At 40.5% G+C, this 20,814-nt stretch overlaps 2 protein-coding genes across 4 annotated transcripts; both read left to right on the top strand.

Moving 5' to 3' along the window:
• The first annotated feature begins 619 nt into the window (after nucleotides 1-619).
• On the top strand, nucleotides 620-6,542 carry LOC131304473 (receptor-like protein kinase FERONIA). Of its 2 annotated transcripts, XM_058331713.1 has the most exons (5): nucleotides 620-3,690; nucleotides 5,034-5,169; nucleotides 5,265-5,407; nucleotides 5,672-5,795; nucleotides 5,921-6,542. In XM_058331713.1, the coding sequence occupies exons 1-5, from the start codon at nucleotides 730-732 to the stop codon at nucleotides 6,256-6,258; spliced, it is 3,702 nt and encodes a 1,233-aa protein (XP_058187696.1). In that variant the 5' UTR covers nucleotides 620-729; the 3' UTR covers nucleotides 6,259-6,542. The 2 variants fall into 2 exon arrangements, 1 of the variants encoding a protein (XP_058187696.1); XR_009192411.1 differs by lacking the exons at nucleotides 5,034-5,169; nucleotides 5,265-5,407; nucleotides 5,672-5,795; nucleotides 5,921-6,542 and adding exons at nucleotides 4,005-4,258; nucleotides 4,313-5,000.
• Nucleotides 6,543-12,112: 5,570 nt separating this feature from the next.
• On the top strand, nucleotides 12,113-18,042 carry LOC131304478 (receptor-like protein kinase FERONIA). Of its 2 annotated transcripts, XM_058331722.1 has the most exons (5): nucleotides 12,134-15,451; nucleotides 16,430-16,565; nucleotides 16,659-16,801; nucleotides 17,065-17,188; nucleotides 17,314-18,042. In XM_058331722.1, exons 1-5 carry the CDS (start codon nucleotides 12,440-12,442, stop codon nucleotides 17,649-17,651), a joined length of 3,753 nt encoding a protein of 1,250 aa, XP_058187705.1. In that variant the 5' UTR covers nucleotides 12,134-12,439; the 3' UTR covers nucleotides 17,652-18,042. The 2 variants fall into 2 exon arrangements, 1 of the variants encoding a protein (XP_058187705.1); XR_009192413.1 differs by lacking the exon at nucleotides 17,314-18,042 and having other exon boundaries at nucleotides 12,113-15,451; nucleotides 16,485-16,565.
• Nucleotides 18,043-20,814: the final 2,772 nt, after the last annotated feature.

Below are 20,814 nucleotides of genomic sequence, written 5' to 3' on the forward strand. Positions count from 1 at the left end.
GTTAAGATATTGAAGCTATAGGTAGTGTTCCAAAAGTGTTCATTTTTTTATCCTTCATAGGTCGTGGAGGCTTTTAGGCTTATGATCCTATCTTCAATAGTTGGAAAACATTAACATAGCCTTCAACAACTGTTCTCCTTGACTTTTGGTTGTTGACTATCCTGTTGTGCCCAAGGAACAAAAAACGAAACACACACGAAACACCCACGACACAAGGCTTACGTGGTTTTCCAAAATCGGATATGTCCACGGAGGAAACGGAGCAATATTCACCGAGACAAGCTTTACAAGGGAGTTTCCCTCAAATTCAATGCCGGATGGATATTACGTGGTGTCCGCTCGACACATCCGGGCCTTTCATTGCAATTTTGGATGGTTCAGATTTGAAGACAAAAAGGAGAGAGTGGTGGGATGAGAGGAGAGAGAGGGTTTCAAAATGAACCGTCCAAAAGTACATTGAATGGCTCGAATGTACCGAACAGACACCATGTGGGATATACTCATCCGGAACCGAAAAAATTCTCTCTGTCCACACCAGTCTCCTCTGGTGGGCGAGCAACAGGAGGATGGGAGCCACCCAAAATCTACAGTCTCTTTCTTACCCACCCTCACAACGTTCCAATTTATTTCATCAGCAATCTCCTCATCTCTCCTTCACTAATCATCATTCCCAAACTCTCTCAATACCCACATAACAAACAAAAACAAACAAGAAGAAAAAAAACCCCAATGTTTCCTTATCTACTCTCAATTGCAATTCCTCTCTGCTTCTTCCTCCATCAAAGTACTTTAACACAAGCCATCAACTCCCCTGGTCTTTATTCCCAACAGCTTGATCATGTTGCCGTTAACTGCGGCTCCTCCGGCGACTCAACTGCACAAGATACCCGGAAATGGACCGGAGATACCGGTTCCAATTACATCACTTCATTGCATGGTTCAAAGAGCAAATTGATCAGCTCAAAAGCCACTGACCGTCCCTATGATCGAATCCCTTACGCAACGGCCCGGCTCTCCCATTGGCCTTTCACCTATACGTTCCGAGTCACTCCGGGTCAGAAAATTATTCGTCTCCATTTCTATCCAGCTTCGTACCGGGGCGGTTTCAAAAGATCTGAAGACTTTTTTACTGTAAAAGCTGGTCCTTATACCCTTCTTAGCAACTTTAGTGCTTCCCTTACTGTTGATGCCTTGGGCTTACCCTCTCTCGTTAAAGAGTATTGTGTGGACGTCGAAGAAGATCAACCGTTAATCATAACGTTCTCCCCGTCGCAAATTGGTAATTCTTATGAGGTATATGCGTTTGTCAATGGGATTGAAATCATCTCAATGCCAGCTGCACTTTATCATACTCGTGAGGGTAGTCCAGCGGCACAGATGATTGGGAAGAGCGACCAGTTTACCGTAGATAAGAGCATTGCTCTGGAGACGGTACACCGGTTAAACGTCGGCGGAAGCTCCATTTCATCCATAGAAGATACGGGTATGTTTAGGGATTGGTATGAGGACACAAATTATCTATTAGAAAAATCAAGTGTCAAGCCAGTTACTACCACAATTCGGATCAAATACACGAGCATACCACCATACACTGCTCCTCAGAAAGTGTATCAAACATCTTGGTCACTGGTTCCAGACAAGCAAGTGAACAAGACCGAATCAAATTTTACATGGAGATTACCCGTGGATTTGGGATTTAGGTACCTGCTTAGGTTGCATTTCTGTGAGCTTGAATATGAGATAAAAGAGAGTGGCAGGATGGAGTTTAGTATCTTTGTTAATGAACAGGTTGCTGAGGCTAAAGGTGACCTTATCAAATGGAGTGGCGGAAATGGGGTAGCGGTGTATAAAGACTATGTGGTGATGATGGAAGGAGATAGGATGGAGGGCAAGCAAGATTTGCTCATAGTGCTGCGCCCTCACAACCATGGATGGACAGAACCAATTGATGCAACTATAAAGGGGGTAGAGGTATTCAAGTTGAGCAACCATGACAAAAATCTTGCTGGGGTGAACCCAGTGCTGCTAGCACGTGCTTCTACATCTCCAAAGCCCAAGAAGTTGGTGTTTGCTTCTGGAGGAAATGCTATTGCAACAGGTGTAGTAATTTTACTCACCGTATTGAATATCATTTTTTACCAATTGCGTAGTTTAGGTGAAAATAGTGTGGCGAAAACTCTCTCTTCGTCAACATCAGAGGGGTTGTGTCGTCGTTTCTCATTTGCTGAGCTCTTATCAGTGACCAATAACTTCAATGATGAATTGGTCATTGGAAGTGGGGGATTTGGTAAGGTCTACAAAGCGTTTATTGATGATGGTGCAACGACAGTTGCCTTAAAGCGGTTGAAATTGAAGTCTAAGCAAGGGGCAAAAGAGTTTTGGACAGAAATTGAGATGCTTTCCAAGCTTCGACATACGCATCTTGTTAGTCTTTTAGGCTATTGTGATGAACGCAATGAGATGATCCTTGTCTATGAGTTTATGGAGCATGGTTCACTTGCCGATCATCTCTACAAAACAAAAACCAAGGGTAATGGTACTGTTGGCCATATGTCATGGGAGCAAAGGCTCAAAATTTGTATAGGAGCTGCTCGTGGATTGGATTACCTCCATACAGGTATTCGGCACGGTATAATACACCGAGATGTGAAAAGCACAAACATTCTATTGGACAAGGATTGGATAGCTAAGATTTCGGATTTTGGGTTATGTAAACCGGGCTCAACAAGCCATTCCCAAGCGCACGTAAGCACAGATGTTAAAGGCTCATTTGGGTATTTCGATCCCGAGTATTTCTTGACCCGTAGACTAACTAAGAAGTCAGATGTGTACGCCTTTGGTGTCGTGATGTTGGAAATGCTTTGTGGGAGGCCAGCAGTTGACATGCAGGTCGATGAGGAGCAACGTAGTCTGGTCCACTGGGCTAAACAGGGCATCAAAGAGGACAAACTTGATCAACTTATTGACCCCAGTTTGAGGGACCAAATCTCGGCGCATCGTGTGAAAGTGTTTGCGGAAGTTGCTAATAAATGCTTAGATAGTCTTCCAAAGGGACGGCCTACAATGGCTGATGTGGTGGTGAGACTAGAGAACGCATTGGCTTCAGAGAGGGCTGTGAACGAGCAGTTTGGTGAGAACGCGCAAAGGGATGACTCTCTTTCACGAGGTGATACTCCCTCCTCCTCCACTTCGGTGATGTATAGTGAGAACAGCCAAGGCCAGAATAGGTCAAAGGCAAACGTTAGTAAAGTGTTCCAGAGGACTATTGAATTTCTAGTTAAAGGTGCTGATATCAAGTGGAAAAAAAGAAAGGTACATGATTCCGATGGTGAGCAAGCACTTTCGGCCGTTAGTTCCCCCCGTTCAATATTGCAGTGGAAAAACGTCACTCGTCAATTCCGTCGTTCCCCAGTTGAAAGCAACGTCCCTAGGAACTTCTCGTCCTCGGCTGCAAGTGGCGGCAAGGAGGCATATCTGAAAGGGAAGATCTTAACCACCCCCGATTTAAGGATCTTCAGCTTTTCAGAATTGAAGACTGCTACTAAAAGTTTCAGTAAGGATGGACTGTTGGGAGAAGGAGCCTTTGGGAAAGTTTACAAGGGTCGGCTTGATGAAGAGAATGGTAGTGGATTGGTCCTTGCCGTCAAGAAATTGAACCCAGAGGGCTTTCAAGGACTTCAGGAATGGCAGGTAATTACACTGATACAAACTAATAGCTGAAATTTTGTAGCTGAAATTTTGTAAAAGTCTTTACCATAGTTTCATAAAAAATTCACCTGTTAGAGATTGATATTTAAACGTACCCAATCACTTCTTAGCCTAGCATTTACTATTCCTTCTTCTCTTTCATGCCCAAGTTGTATATTTAAACGTACCCAATCGCTTCTTAGTCTGCATGTGGTGCCTGAAGTAACATAGGATGCAATTAGATTTTTTGTTAGTTATGATTTTGTTGGATTGTGTTGAGGCTAGGGCTCGTCGTGCCTATAACTTTTTTCTATCAGGTTACAAATGTGACTTTGCGTGGAAAGGGAATTGAAAGAATAACCAAATGAGTTGCTGTGGTGAGGGCTAGTTTGGTTTTGCAACCATGGAGAAGACTTCATGGCCGTTTAAATGATCCCTATGTAACCATATGGAGTTAAAAGAGAAACTCCATATAGTTTCGGAGGGGTTTCTTTGTTCTGAAATTTTGATTTGCTGTTTATGTCAACAAAAAGCCTCAGCCATTGCAACAATCATGACTATAGTAGTTAAGGTGCTGTATTCTAGAGTCTTTCTTGCTTGAATATGCATGACTATAGTAGTTAAGGTGCTGTATTCTAGAGTCTTTCTTGCTCGAATATTTCTCTTGCATAGATGTTCTCCGTGGTACACAGTCTTCTTTGTGTGTTTTGTGTACACGTGTTGTTGGGAAAACCTTTATAGATGAAAAAATTAGTGCGTTCAGACTATTTTATTCCATTGTCACTTGCTACTAGTTACTTTTGTATGTTTGTGTAGCAATAATATGAAGCTCATTCGGGAGTGTTTCTAAACGCACAAAACTGCAGCGGGGAGGTTTTAACAGGGGCAATGAATTGTATTTTCTCTTGTTTGTGATAGACGTGGGCAGGAGCATAACGAAAAGACTTGTTCAGTCCTGGGAACTGAGAAACAAACCAACAAGTACGAAGTGTAAACACATCTATTCCGCTGCACCAAAAAAAACGAAGTGTAAACACGTAGTCCAAATGAATGAATAGGTAAATAACTGAAAGCTATACTTGCGGTTTTCAGGATGCGCAGTAATGTTCTGGATTAACTGACTTACATTGTGGTTATGCATGTTACATGAGTATATTCAACATTTCTTGTCATTGCGGAAAATTTTACTGGAAGTTGTGTTATATTTATTTTGTTCCATGTTCATCATGAAGTTCTGATATGACTGTATTTCGCTCTCATGGTTCGGATCACGAGTTGTTTCATGGATGAATTTTTCATATTTAAAATTCTTCTGAATGCTGTCTGTTTGTTCAATATTTGTGCAGTCTGAGGTTAACTTCTTAGGAAGGCTTTCTCATCCTAACCTTGTTAAGCTATTGGGATACTGTTCGGAAGGGAATGAGCTACTCCTTGTCTATGAATTCATGCAAAAGGGCAACTTGGAGAGCCACCTTTTTGGACGTAAGAGTTAACAGATCAAACTGAATTCGCCTTACGCAAATTGGTTCATATGTCATTTTTGGCTTGCTAAACTGGTCATGGGTTGGCTCATGCAGGGGCATCTGCTGTTCAGCCACTTCCCTGGGGCATTCGGCTTAGTATACTATTAGGAGCAGCTCGAGCACTGCAATTTTTGCACACATCAGAAGTTGCAGTGATTCACAGAGATTTCAAGACCGCAAATATATTGCTAGATGAGGTAAGTTTCCTGCAATCAATCAATTAGGGCTGGGTGAGAATGAAAGAAATTCAAATCATTTGGGAGAAAAAATCATACTTCTCTTGTCCAGTGTTTTAGATGTTGTAACTTTTGAACTCCATTCGTTCGGTTGTTCACCTTCTCTCAACATGTTCTTGGTCGGAAACACATTCTTTCCACTTCATTTTCATTACATAAATGACTTTAGGAAGGCAAGGCATGAGAACATGAACTCAGTTTGACATGTATATTTCTTCTTGGCAGTGCTACAATGCCAGGATATCAGACTTCGGTTTGGCCAAGTTTGGTCCCTCAGGTACTGACACGCATGTGTCAACACGGGTTGTGGGAACAAATGGCTATGCTGCTCCGGAGTATATTATCACAGGTAATCCCTGAAGGCTGAACAATTATCAAAAATCAATATTTCAGACTTTGCACGCTTCAAAGCCACTTGAACTAAACCAAAAATATCTCTGTGTTGCCGTAATTTAACATCATGATTGTTAACAGGGCACCTAACCACGAAGGCCGATGTGTATAGTTTTGGTGTTGTATTGGTTGAGATGCTTACAGGCTTAACTGTATTTGATAGTAGGCGCCCCACTGGAAAACAAAATCTGGTTGACTGGGTCAAACCATATTTGCCCAAAAAAAGAAAGTTGATGAACATAGTGGACTCTCGATTGGAAGGGAAATATCCTTCAAAAGCTGCTTTCCAAATAGCAAAGGTTGCTCTAAAATGTCTTGGATTTGAACCAGAAACTAGGCCGTCAATGACAGCAATTGTGGAGACACTGGAATGTGTAGGCGCAAGCAACGAAAAACCCATGGAGCGTGTGCAGCATTGACCTCCACTTCCCCCTAGGCAAGACACAATTCAGTCCTATCAACTCCTGCAATGACCACGGAAACTTTGATATACTGCTTCCCATGAAGAGCGGCTTTTCCATATAAAGCTGATTGTTCCTAATTATTAAACCTTCATTTTTTTTCTTCTACCTTGTCACCTCCTGAAAATTGTACTATCAGTTTTGTTGTTCTAGGGGTAATTTGTATGTAATAGATGAGGATGTTCGTAATCAAACTGCAACTATTGATGCTAGTCTATTGACTTATGCTTGATAATATGAAACATAGCTCTACATGTGTAAAAAAAAAGACTATGTAAAGGCTGCCTTATATCTCGCACAAAGAGGATATTTTTTGGAGGAACAAAAATATTAAGATTGACTGCATTTTATTTTAGTTTTTTGTAATTTTAAACAGCTGAACTGAGAGATTGAGAAGAGTGTGACACTCCTGATGGTGCTGGTGAATGATGACAAAGGTCATTGTCTATAAAAAGTGATAATTCTCTTTTTTATGTGAGAAGTCTACGGCAATTTGGGGGGCTGGGGGTTCGATGTGTTAGAGATTTTTACAATGCTAAGAGTATTTACTCTTGAAAAAGAGGAGGAGGGGCATGTGATAGAATTTAGTGATGCAACTAATTTTTCTAACCTCCGCCCAAAAGGTGTAGAATAATAGATAAAAAGTGCATTGATATTCAAATAGCCAACGGGACGCTAGCGGATCATCACTAATACTCATCGTCTCACTTGGAAGCAAAGGCTTCATATTTGCATCAATGCTGCTTGCGGACTGAACTACCTTCATAATGCTGAGCAGGGTATTATACACAGGGACGTCAAGGCTACAAAGATAACGAAATATGGGAAGCTAAGATTCCTGATTTTGGGTTGTCCAAAAGGGTACGGTTTCGGATGCTCAAAAAATCAACCAACCAAAAAAATTATTAGTCATGATTATGAAGCTCATTGTATTGAAAAATAAGGAAAAAGTTTTAATAATGGAATTACCTCCTAAAAAAAGTAAAAAAGAAAATTGTATGACTGGTACCTTCCTTACGCACCCGGTACCGGTTGTACGGCATTTTACAGTACCGGCTGGACTCAAAACCTTTCCCCATTTTCCCGGTTTCACAATTGGCGCATCCCGCCTTATATATGCAACTCAGGTTGGTTCGTACCAATTCAACTCAAAAAATACATCTCCAAGTAATGGTCTTTGAGAAACCACTGCTAGTGTAGTTAGTTGTCTCCTTTCCTCAGTGCTGGAGCGAGGAATCAAGGTTGGAGGGGGCCGAAATATTAAAGAAATTTTGGTTCGACGATTTTTCAAGACTAAGAATCCACTCATTTGAGTTTCCATGGGACAATTTTGATAAATTGAAAGATTAATTTCAAATATTGTTGTTATCATATCATCCGGTGAACACATTATCATTATTGTAAGGGTATCATTCACCATAATTTAGTGTTCTCGAAATGAAAATTGTTCTTACTTTTAATTATGTTTGTAAGTTTTATAATTTTAATTAATATTTATATAAAAAAATATGTAAAATATACTCCAAAATATGAAATTGGGTGGGCCTGGGGCCACGCGGCCCCTACATACCTCTCCTTGCCTTTCCCTCTCCGTGGAGACTGGGTTCGAGCCCCACGAGGGGCAAGTTTTGGGGGCCAGGGCTATGGATAGCCTCTAACCCTCCGTGCTCTCCCTCTCTCATGAGCTCTCTGCTCCGTAACTAGGATCTTTAATTTGCCGGCAGTGAAAGCATCTGTCTAAAACATGACGACCGTCGTGGCCACCTCAGAGGAAGATCCGGCTCCGTCGAAGGTTTCCTTTATTGGCACTTAACCGTACCAACACTGACTAGCGTATGGAACTTAAACTACACCAAAACCGAAGGTATGAAAACTCTGTTTTCTATCGGAAAATGATTCGATTTTCGGCTCGAAATCGAAACAAACAGAACATTACTGAACTTTTGGGAGCAGAACTGTTTTTCGAAACATTAAAACATCCAGCCATTGGAACGAGGTACTAAATTCAAAATGGAATTATCTCAACGTCAGTGAGTCATGAAAGCATATCAATGCATATCCACCTAGGCAACTACTCTCGGTAGCAATCCTAATTTTGTTGAATGAGAGTATAATTATTTATGTGATTAATGCTCTTAACGAGTTTTAGAAAGTGGACGGTTCCGATTGTTGGAACAGAACTAACCGAGAATCCCATTCCATCGAAAAAGAACAAGCACTTCTTTATCCTTCTCAACGAAAAATTTACTAAGATTAATTTCTTGAAACACTGATACGTGGTGTTTCAAAGCCCATCACCACCTCGTACTAGTGTAGGTTTCAACACAGAGGTGTGACGTTTTTAATTCGGCGCCTTTTGAAGTTTCAACTTCCCTTTTACTCCTTTATATTAGTTTGCCTAATTAAAAGCAGGCTTTATTGACTAAAACAACGTAACAGCATTTTTAAATCATGTCCCACGAAAATGTGGTGGGTAGAGTTGTTCTCGTTGACTAACCAAGTCTTTGTTTTCCTTTCCCACCCTCAAAATGTTTCAACTTTTTTCATCAGCAATCTCCTCTCTCCTTCACCATTATCATTCCCAAACTTTCTGAATAGTTCCAATTCACATCACGCTAACAAATGCTACCTTCGGAAGGGGGTCCTGTAGTGCGCATCTGGATCGTCCGTTTTCGCAATCAATGATTCAAACATGTATTTGTTAATTTTTACCGGTAAGAGTTAACTTTGACGGGTAAGAGTGCTTCAGCTAATCTGAACCATTAACTATAGAAACGGACGGTTTAGATGTGCACTATAGATCCCCCCGGTCCTCTTACCTTATCTACTCTCAATGGCAGTCCCTCTCTACTTCTTCCTCCATCAAAGTACTTTTAACACTAGCCATCAACTCCCCTGGTCTTTATTCCCAACAGCTTGATCACATTGCCATTCACTAGGGCTCCTCCGGCAACTGATCAAGTGCAGAAGATACCTGGCAATGGACCGGAGATACCGGTTCCAATTACATAAACTTCATTACAAGGTTCAAACAGCAAAGTGATCAGCTCAAAAGCAACTGACCAACCCCTTCCCTAGGATCAAACCCTTTATGCGACCGCCCAGCTCTCTCGTTGGCCATTTGCCAACCCCTTCCTTGTGACCCAAGTTGAAAAAAGTTCAGATAAGACGACACCAAAAATACTAAAAGACAGTTGTTTCAAACTTTCTTCGTTCTAAGTGAACTTCTTTTTTGATGCTTCTGGTCATACTGTTTACTTTTAAAATTTGTTTCGTAAAGATGAATGATTAATCAAAAAACTTAACGTAAATTCAATAAACGGTTAGAAAAGACGAACAAGAATACCGAAATGAAAATTTAGGCCAAGAGAGTCTAATCTAGGTCCTGTTGGATTGTATGTAAAAGATATTTGCCAACTTACCCATACTATTTTTTTTCAAATTTATTCCGAGTTACAAGGTTTAGTTCAGTTGAAAGATGACCAGCGACACACATTTTCAGGGAGCTAAGATATATAAACTGGTGAAAAGAGAAAAATGTTTTTTTTTTCTCCGGTAAATTAATAAAGAGAAAAATGTTAACTGGTAGTGTGGTTGATTGGAAACATAAAGCGCAAGAAACTAGAAAATAATGTACAACTCATTACGGCATAAATTTTGTCTCTTCTTTTTCTTGAACACAACGAAGTTTAAACTTTCTCATGAAACTGATTATCTAAAAACAGAATTTCAGACTTATCCTTCATTTTCATTTACTTATACTCATAATAAAGTTGGTATATGTCAAGTATATAAAGCTAATTTATTTAACTACATGTATTTTCTTGCGACTTTGTTTACACCCAATTTTGGCCAAAATTTAGAAACAAGGGTCAACTAAAAATTAATGGTTAAAAAAGCCATTATTTTTCATCCTTAGACAATGGGCCTCCCATTTTTCTTTTTGGGCCAATAGAAGGCCACCCCGAAGTTCCGTGAGATTGGGCTAGTTTAATGCTCTAGAAATTTCATCAATAAAGGCCCAATCCGAATTTGTCTTGGGCCAGAGTTTCCCCAGTTCTTGAGAAGGTCTCAAGTGGACTTTCTAAAAATCTAAGAGCATTTTTTCGGGCTTGGGCCTGTTTGTGGGCCTTGTAATAGGTCCAAATCAGTTAAAGTTTTCTTTCCAGGCCCAGGTTAAGAAGATCTGAACCTTTAAAGGCCTAGTTTCACATTCCATGTTCTTTCCATATTCTAGAATGCACTTGAATCAACCAGAGCATGATCCACGGGGATATGGTGAGGAAGAAAGCATGGAATAATTGCTTAATGGCCAGGAAAGCTTGTGAACGGCAGAATAGACTGCCTTGGAATACAAGCAGCTCAAGGCCTTCGTTCAAGGTGAAGGAAAGCCAAAGGTACTTGGCATACGTGCAAGCTGCCAGCACAAGCAGCTCAATCAGGCCAAGGACACATGGCAACCATGCAAGATGGGAATACAAGCAACTCAAGGCCTTTCTTCTTGGAATACAGGCAAGCTGCCAACACAAGCAGTTCAACAGTTGTGCTGCATATTCCTGCACACTTGGATGCTGGAAATAGCAAGTAGACCCCCCGGAAGCACCTCAAATACCAATAAGGAGGCCGAGAGGCCTGGATGTTTTGCAACAACTGACAATTCCTTTTGCTTTTAACAATTTTTATGAAGGGAGGGAAGGTTTTTCAGGTATAAGCCGATTTCTTGGAGTGAGGAGCAAGATTCGGACAGGTGGCAGCCTCCCATTGTTGCATTTTGAAGCAACTCAAGCAGCTCAAGGCCCGGGACCTCTAGCTATAAATACCAGAATTTCAGGCCTTGGCAAAGGTCCAGCACCATCAAGCCTTGCGCTTAGTAAACTTACCTATCATTTACTTTCAGCAAAGTATTGTATTTCCTTTCCATCTAGCCCAGCCTAGATCTTGTTATTTTCTTCCTTGTACCAACTTCGTTAAACCGTTAATGAAGTCCCTTTAATTTCACCGCACCCTTTTCTTTTCTTTTATCCACTTTCTAACTACGGTTAGGAAATATTTAAGTCCTTCTCCAGCAAAGGCAAACAACGAACTATCACGAAGCCTTACCCTTTGGGCCTAGCTAGCACAATCATTCAAAGGAAATCAGATTTTTGAGGCACGAAAGCCTTGAAATACATTTTGGACTGCATTCCAGTTCTGGCACGCCCGTTACATTAGCCAATTTGGTTTTGCACTTTTTGTGGAAAACAGACTTTCACTGTAAACCAAAGTTATAAATACTATATTTTTAACAGATTTACCTACAAATTTCTTATGCTCTAATCAAGGACAGTCTCCGGGTTAAAATTCTTTGCCATTCCTGCATTTGTAGATGTTGCCTTCTTCACTTTGGTCTTGATACATTGATGAAAGGTTCTTTAGCAGATCAACGGTCATTAAGTTGGAACGCGGGTAGTTAAGGCAATCGCGACAAAGTTAATTGATTGTAAGATGGATCGGATGAATCAAAGTGAGCTGTATGGTTACCTCCGTCCCTCGTCTCTTTGCTTTCCTCAGTGAAAAGTGGTATCAGATTAAGCATTGACTGGTGAATATAACGTAATTTTGTGTTCAGCCGCTGCACCGAGCAATGAGCATGAATTTGGGCAGTACCAGTGGCAAAGCATGTGAGCGAATTTAGCAACATGGAGGATAAGGAGCTCGAAATCATTTTTATTTATTTTCTCTTCACAATTCTTATACAGTGGGTATACATAGCTTTTGTTACGTTGAACTAGGTTTTGATAGTCGACGTATGGGCATTTGGTTTCCTGTTTCCTAGCAAAATTGGCTTTACATTATGCTTGGTTGCCATGTTTGGTGGTTTGGCTTAAAACGCGTTCTCTTTTAAGTCAAAAAAAGAAGCTGTAGAACAGCCGGAGATCTGACCTGGGTGCCTCTTAAATCATGTCTGGAGCAGAACTCTCCTCTCTCCTTACCCACCCTCGAAATAGTTGACTGACCAAGTCTTCGTCTTCCTAATACCCACCCTCGAAATAGTTCAACTTTTTTCATCAGCAAGCTCCTCCTCTCTCCTTCACTAATCATCATTCCCTAACTCTCTCAATACTTCCAATTCACATTACACACACACACACAAATAAAAATGTTTCCTTATCTACTCTCAATTGCAGTCCCTCTCTACTTCTTCCTCCTTCAAAGTACTTTAACACTAGCCATAAACTCCCCTGGTCTTTACTCCCAACAGCTTGATCATGTTGCCGTTAATTGCGGCTCCTCCAGCGCCTCAACTGCAAAAGATACCCGGAAATGGACCGGAGATACCAGTTCCGATTACATCACTTCATTATATAGTTCAAAGAGCAAATTGATCAGCTTAAAAGCCACTAACCAACCCCTTCCCTATGATCCAATCCCTTACGCAACGGCCCGGCTCTCCCATTGGCCATTCACCTATACGTTCCGAGTCACTCCGGGTCAGAAACTTATTCGTCTCCATTTCTATCCAGCTTCGTACCGGGGTGGTTTCAAAAGATCTGAAGCCTTTTTTACTGTGAAAGCTGGTCCTTATACCCTTCTTAGCAACTTTAGTGCTTCCCTTGCTGTTGATGCCTTGGGCTTACCCTCTCTTGTTAAAGAGTATTGTGTGAACGTGGACGAAGATCAACCGTTAATCATAACGTTCTCCCCATCACGAATTGGTAATTCTGATGAGGTGTATGCTTTTGTTAATGGGATTGAAATCATCTCAATGCCAGCTGCACTTTATCATACTCATGAGGGTAATCCTGCAGCAAAGATTATTGGAAAGAGCGACCGGTGTACCATAGATAAGAGCATTGCTCTGGAGAAGGTACACCGGTTAAACGTTGGCGGAAGCTCCATTTCGTCCATAGAAGATACAGGTATGTTTAGAGATTGGTATGAGGACTCAAATTATCTGTTAGAAAAATCAAGCGTCGAGCCAGTTACTACCACAATTCGGATCAAATACACGAGCATACCACCGTACACTGCTCCTCAGAAAGTGTATCAAACATCTTGGTCACTGGTTCCAGACAAGCAAGCGAACAAGACCGAATCAAATTTTACATGGAGATTACCTGTGGATTTGGGATTTAGGTACCTGCTTAGGTTGCATTTTTGTGAGCTTGAATATGAGATAAAAGAGAGCGGCAGGATGGAGTTTAGTATCTTTGTTAATGAACAGGTTGCTGAGGCAAAAGGTGACCTAATCAAATGGAGTGGCGGAAATGGGGTAGCGGTGTATAAAGACTATGTGGTGATGATGGAAGGAGATAGGATGGAGGGCAAGCGAGATTTGCTCATAGCGCTGCGCCCTCACAACCATGGATGGACAGAACCAATTGATGCAACTATAAAGGGGGTAGAGGTATTCAAGTTGAGCAACCACGACAAAAATCTTGCTGGGGTGAACCCAGTGCTGCTAGCACGTGCTTCGACATCTCCAAAGTCCAAGAAGTTGGTGTTTGCTTCTCGAGAAAATATCATTGCAACAGGTGTAGTAATTTTACTCACCGTGTTGAATATAATTTTTTACCAATTGCGTAGTTTAGGTGAAAATAGTGTGGGGAGAACTCTCTCTTCGTCAACATCAGAGGGGCTGTGTCGTCATTTCTCATTTGCTGAGCTGTTATCAGCGACCAATAACTTCAATGATGAATTGGTCATTGGAAGTGGTGGATTTGGTAAGGTCTACAAAGCGCTTATTGATGATGGCGCAACGATGGTTGCCTTAAAGCGGTGTAATTTGAAGTCTCAAGGAGCAAAAGAGTTTTGGACAGAAATCGAGATGCTTTCCAAGCTTCGGCATACACATCTCGTTAGTCTTTTAGGCTATTGTGACGAACGCGATGAGATGATCCTTGTTTATGAGTTTATGGAGCATGGTACACTTGCTGATCATCTTTACAAAGTTAAAACCAAGGGTAATGGTACCGTTGGCCATATGTCATGGGAGCAAAGGCTCAATATTTGTATAGGTGCTGCTCAAGGGTTGGATTATCTCCATACAGGTATTCGATATGGTATAATACACCGAGATGTGAAAAGCACAAACATTCTATTGGACAAGGACTGGACAGCTAAGATTTCAGATTTTGGGTTGTGTAAACTGGGCTCAACAAGCCATTCCCAGTCGTATGTTAGCACACTTGTTAAAGGCTCATTTGGGTATTTTGATCCAGAGTACTTCTTGACCTGTAAACTAAGAAAGAAATCAGATGTGTATGCCTTTGGTGTCGTGATGTTGGAAATGCTTTGTGGGAGGGCAGCAGTTGATACCCGGGTTGACGAGGAGCAATGTAGTCTAGTCCTATGGGCTAAACAGGGAATCAAGGAGAACAAACTTGATCAGCTTCTTGACCACAGGCTGAGGGATGAAATCTCGCCACACTGTCTGAAGGTGTTTGTTGAGATTGCTAATAGTTGTTTAGATAGTCATCCAAAGAGGCGGCCTACAATGGCTGATGTGGTAGTGAGACTCCAGTGCCTATTGGCTTTAGAGAATCAATGCATGGTTCCTTCCACAGAGGAAGAGGAGGAGGATGATTTTAGTGTTGGTGGGGATGTGGACGAGCAGTTTGGTGAGAACACAAAAAGGGATGACTCTCTTCCACGAGGCGATGCTCCTTCCTCCTCCACTTTGGCGCTGAACAGTAAGAACACCCATGGCCAGAAGAGGTCAAAGGGAAAGGTAAGCAAGGTGTTTCAGAGGAGTATTGAATTTCTAGCTAAAGGTGTGGATACCAAGAGGAAAAAAAGGAACGTCTATGATTCCAGTGGTGAACGACCAGTTTCATCACATAGTTCGACGCATCTAAGATCGCAGTGGAAAAATGTCACTCTTCAATTGCGTCGCTTCACAGTTGGAAGCAACATCCCTAGGAACTTCTCATCCTCGGCTGCAAGTGGCGGCAATCTGAAAGGACAGATTTTACCCTCATCCAATTTAAGGATCTTTACTTTTTCTGAATTGAGGACTGCTACTAAAAATTTCAGAAACGAAAGAATGTTGGGAGAAGGAGGCTTCGGTAGAGTTTACAGGGGTTTGCTTGATGAGAAGAATGGTAGGGGATTGGTCTTCGCCGTCAAGAAGTTAATGGCAGGGAGCATGCAAGGATTTCGGGAATGGCAGGTAATTACACTGAGACAATTTAGTGGCTGAAAATTATATAAAATGTCTCAACCATAATTGCATATATTTTTTCACTAGTTAGAGCTTGATACTTAAACGTACTCAAACGCTTCTTATCCTTGTATTTACTATTCCTCCTCCCCTTTTTATGCCCCAATTGTACATCTTTGCTATCGGTTCCAGTAAAGAGCACTCTTTGCTCAAGAAATGGTCTTCAGGAACAAATATCACTGTTTTACATCTTTTTTCCCCCCATCAAACTGCAAGTCTCAAGTGGTGCCTGAAGTAATATAGGATGCAATTAGATTTTTCATTAGTTGTGATTTTGTTGGATTGTGTTGAGGTTAGGGCTCGTGGTGCCTATAAGTTTTTCTGTCGGGTTACGAATATGACTTTCCTTGGAAAGGGATGGAAAGACTAACCAAAAGAATTGCTGCTGTGAGGGCTAGTTTGGTTTTGCAACCATCGAGAAGACTTCAATGCCCTTTTAAATTGACCTCTACGTCACCATAAGGAGCAAAAGAGAAACTCCATATCAGTCTGCAGGGTATAGTTTCGGAGGGATTCTTTGTTCTGAAATTTTGATGCACTGTTTATGTCAATAAAAAGCTTCAGTCATTGGCTCAATCATGACTAAAGTAGTTAAGGTGCTGTATTCTTTGTCCTCTGGATTCTTTCTTGCTCGTTTCTTCCTCTTGGTTAACTGACTTACATTGTGGTTATGTGACATGTGTGCATGTTTGAAGAATATACTAGAGATTTCTTGTCATTTGTGGAAAATTTTAGAATGTAACTCGTTGATTGCACTCGTGCGTTAAATGGAAGTTGTGTGTTATATTTATTTTGTTCCATGTTCATTATGAAGTTTTAATTCGACTCTATTTCTCTCTCATGCTTTGGATCACTAGTTGTTTGATCGATGTATTTCTCATGTTTAAATTCTTCTGAATGCTGTCTGTTTGTTCAATATTTGTGCAGGCTGAGCTTAACTTCTTAGGAAGTCTTTCTCATCCTAACCTTGTTAAGCTATTAGGATACTGTTGGGAAGAGGATGAGCTACTCCTTGTCTATGAATTCATACCAAAGGGCAGCTTGGAGAACCACCTTTTCGGACGTAAGAGTTAACAGATCAAACTGATTTTGCCTTATGCAAATCCGTTCACATGTCATTTGGCTTACTAGACAGCTCATGAGTTGGCTTATGCAGGGGGCTCTGCTGTTCAGCCACTTCCATGGGGCATTCGGCTTAATATACTAATAGGAGCAGCTCGAGGGCTGGAATTTTTGCACACATCTGAAGTTAAAGTGATTTACAGAGATTTCAAGACCTCAAATATATTGCTAGATGAGGTAAGCTACCTGCAATAAATCAATTAGAGCTGGGTGAGAATGAAAGAAATTCAAATCATTTAGGATAGAACATTATACTTCTCTTGTCCAGTATTTTAGATGTCGTAACTTTTGGATTTCACTGATTCGGTCGTTCACCTTGTCACCACGCTCTTGGTTGGAACACTATCTTCCCACTTCATTTTCATTGCATAAATGACTTTAGGAAGGCAAGGCATGATAACTTTAACTTAGTTTTACATGTGTTTTTTTGTTCTCCGCAGTCCTACAATGCCAAGCTGTCAGACTTCGGTTTGGCCAAATCGGGTCCCTCAGAAGATGCCACGCATGTGTCAACACGGATTATGGGAACACAGGGCTATGCTGCTCCGGAATATGTTGCCACAGGTAATCCCTGAAGGCTTAACGATTATCAAAATCAAGATTTCCAAACTTTGCACGCTTCAATGCCATTTGAACTAAACCCAACATATCGACTTGTTACCATGTTTAACATTATTGTTGTTAAACAGGGCACTTGACCACGAAGAGTGATGTGTATGGTTTTGGTGTTGTATTGGTTGAGATGCTTACAGGCTTACCTGTACATGATAGAAGCCGCCCGCATGCAAAACAAAATCTCGTTGACTGGGCCAAACCATATTTGTTGCACAAAAGAAAGTTGATAAACATAATGGACTCTCGATTGGAAGGGAAATATCCTCCAAAAGCTGCTTTCCAGATAGCTCAGGTTGCTCTAGAATGTCTTGTACTTAAACCAAAAACTAGGCCATCAATGACAGCAATTGTTGAGACACTGGAACATATAGGCGCAAGCAACGGAAAACCCATGGAGCCTGTGCAACATTGACCTCCTCTTCCCCCTAGGCAAGACGCAATTCAGTCCTATCAACTCCCAGAACGAGCACGGAAACTTCAGTATACTGCTTCCCATGAAGAGCAGATTTTCCATGTAAAGCTGATTGTTCCTAATTATATTAAACCTTCTTTTTTCCTTCTACCTTGTCACCTCCTGAAAATTGTACTATTAGTTTTGCTGTTCTAGGGGTATTTTGTATGTAATAGAGATGAGGATATTTGTAATCAAAATGCAACTATTGATGCTAGTCTATTGACTTATGCTTGACAATATGTTAAACATAGCTCTATACATGTGTAAAAAAATACGATGTAAAGGCTGCCTTATATCTCGCACGAAGAGGATATTTTTTGGAGGAATAAAAATATTCAGATTGACTGCATTTTTTTTTTGTAATTTTAAATAGCTGAACTGAGAGATTGAGAAGAGTATGGCACTCATGATGGTGCTGGTGAATGATGACAAAGTTCATTGTCAATAAAAAGTAATAATTATCTTTTCCATGTGAGAAGTCTACAGCAATTTGGGGGGCTGGGGGTTCGATGTGTTAGAGATTTTTATATTGCTAAGAGTGATTATTTACTCTTGAAAAAAGATGAGGAGGAGGAGGAGGGGCTTGTGATAGAATCTAAGCGATGCGACTAAATTTGGTTAAGAGCAGAACATGCATGCATAATGGTGGTCGTGTAGTTTTTTCCTCTTCCCGGATCCCACAAGTTGATGGAGAATTGGATCTGTTGAATTTCCCTGTTGATCCACCTGAGGAGGGGTTTTGTTTTGGCACACTTCTTGGCCGCCTAAACAAAATTTCTGGCTCTATCCCTGATTCTCTGTTGTATTTTAGAGCTTAACTAGAGCTAGCATAGTTATGGTGTGGATCTGATTTTGTTGCTGTTCTACTGAATTCCTACTTCAGAGTCCTAACAAATGAACAGTTTCCATGGAACAGACTTTCCAGGTATAGTTTCACATTTTTGGCTTGACAATTGTTACTTTCATATTTAGATAATTTTGGTCATTTTGAATGAAGCCATGCAAAGTCGCTTCAGAGTTTCGAGCAATTCCATAAATATCGTAATACTTGACATTTCATTGAAAATTGCATATATAATAGGGTATCTAAAGCTCCAAGGATCTCAAAAGTCCTCCCAAAAACATAAACAAGGAGAAGTTGGAAATCCGGTCTTCAAAATGATGAATGTGATGGCATAGTCTCTTCAAAGATCAGGAACGGTAGAAACAATTCGAATTTGGAATGGTAGAAACAATTTAAGGCGCTTTAGAAGAACGCTATCCTAAAGACGGTATTTGTCCCAACCAAATGGTGTGCACTGGATTACAATAAATCCGCCTTCAAGATACAACGAAACCGAACTCTAGGTTCTTTCTATTTGTGTTTGCACAAACGAAGACAAACAGAATATCCACTAAGCAAATATAAAAGAACCAAAAATTGATATTCTATTTCTGCAGAATAATAGAATATCAGTATGCCAAAAATTCTAGGAAGATAGCGTGTAGAGAGAGAGCAATCCAATATGGAATTTTGGGTGTAGGGAATGACTTTATAAATGGCCTATTTATAGACTAATAGGCACCTTTGTCTGGAAGGTTGTATCTTTAGTAGACACACAGTAGGAATGGTGATGTCTTTTAAAGAGACTAATTACGAAGGGTCATGTCTTTTGAAGACAATTAATTAAAAGGAATCAGGCCTCTTTGTAGGCACCCTTTGTGAAGAGTCATGTCTCTAATAGACATTAATTTAATTAGGAAGGGTCATGCCTCTGGTAGGCACCCCCATGTTTCACATCCCTTCTTAACAATTACATCTCTTCACAAACAAACACATCCCTCCACATAAAGTCACGACTCGTGTGAAAAGGTGTCACAGCCTTTTCAAAAAAATCCCACCTAAAACCCATTAATTATTTTGAAAATCTCTAATAGGAGATAGTAGTGTTGATGTATCTGCAGAAGCATGCTTTGCGTTTAATGTTTTTTGATTCTGGAGTTATTATGTTTTGCACTTAACTGTTTTTTGGTGCATAACAGTTAAGGTTGTTTAACTTACCCAAAAAAAAAACGGTCTTGCTATTGTCAGCCCACTGGGTTGACGATAAGCACACTAAAAGACAAGAAAAACACTTATTTCTGTATACTTTTTATACCTTTAATATACATTCACAAACTCACTATTGTCAGCCCAATAGGCTGATTTTAGAATTTTCCTTTTTACTAAACATTCACGCACAACAGGAAATGCAATTGCACTTGAACAAAAAGTCGAGAAAATAACCATTGAAATGAGCGACGATCAATGCAGGCCACCCATGGTTTGTTTTCGGTAAACAAAGACAATAACAAAAAAAACTGAAAGAAACAGACTTGTGTATATAGAAAAGAAGAGGCATGAGAGAATGAAAGAGACTTGCCTGGTGCATTGGCAGGATTTTGTTAGAGCTAGCCATGGCCTCCTCCGATTCCTGCGAACACTGTTCAAATCGGAGTTAAAACCAGCGATACCAGAATCTCTACAAAATTGAAAGCTACAATGTGTGTGGCACAGTAGATATGGGTAGTAGTGTCCTAAGCTACTTCAGATTGGATGCAATGGTAAGGGTTCAACAAAAATGTGAAGATCATTACAGAATCTATGCCGCACTCCCCTCCCTCGATCAAATCTAAACTAATAACGAAAAATAGTTTTAATCTAATAAAGCGAAGAAGGGGGGAAAAATACATGATTCATGGCCCAAAAAGGAAGAAAATCTGAGCTATTATCTTTCCAACATAGGAAAAAGAGAAAAGAAATCAAACGGTTTCACTGCAACAGCAAATCAAAAGATAATTAATACAGACAAAAACAACATACTCTATATTGGATGCCTAAACTAAACTTTAGAAGCCTTAAAAAATTTATTTCCGTTTCGTATGTTCATTTTCTGTTGTATCTAACTCTGGTGTAATTTCTTCCAGTTGAATTTTGTAAATTCACATGCATCGCTGGTAGGCGCAATGGAAAGTAGGCTTTCACTAGAGAAAAAAAAAAAAAAACCATATCGGCACAAAGGCTTCGGTAAAGGCCAATGAACTCGCTATGTCCTTTTCAGAGCGAGAGGCATTTTTATTGATGTGCATTAAGCAAGATTCC

This window comes from Rhododendron vialii, chromosome 10a (genome assembly GCF_030253575.1).
Source record: "Rhododendron vialii isolate Sample 1 chromosome 10a, ASM3025357v1".
NCBI classification, from domain to species: Eukaryota; Viridiplantae; Streptophyta; class Magnoliopsida; order Ericales; family Ericaceae; genus Rhododendron; species Rhododendron vialii.

Bases quoted from the DNA above. Each gene is read 5' to 3' on its own strand.
- LOC131304478 (XM_058331722.1), top strand. From the start codon at position 12,440: ATGTTTCCTTATCTACTCTCAATTGCAGTCCCTCTCTACTTCTTCCTC. The intron at 15,452-16,429 runs GTAATTACACTG...ATATTTGTGCAG, and splicing joins AAGGATTTCGGGAATGGCAG to GCTGAGCTTAACTTCTTAGG. The intron at 16,802-17,064 runs GTAAGCTACCTG...TGTTCTCCGCAG, and splicing joins CAAATATATTGCTAGATGAG to TCCTACAATGCCAAGCTGTC.
- LOC131304473 (XM_058331713.1), top strand. From the start codon at position 730: ATGTTTCCTTATCTACTCTCAATTGCAATTCCTCTCTGCTTCTTCCTC. The intron at 3,691-5,033 runs GTAATTACACTG...ATATTTGTGCAG, and splicing joins AAGGACTTCAGGAATGGCAG to TCTGAGGTTAACTTCTTAGG. The intron at 5,408-5,671 runs GTAAGTTTCCTG...TCTTCTTGGCAG, and splicing joins CAAATATATTGCTAGATGAG to TGCTACAATGCCAGGATATC.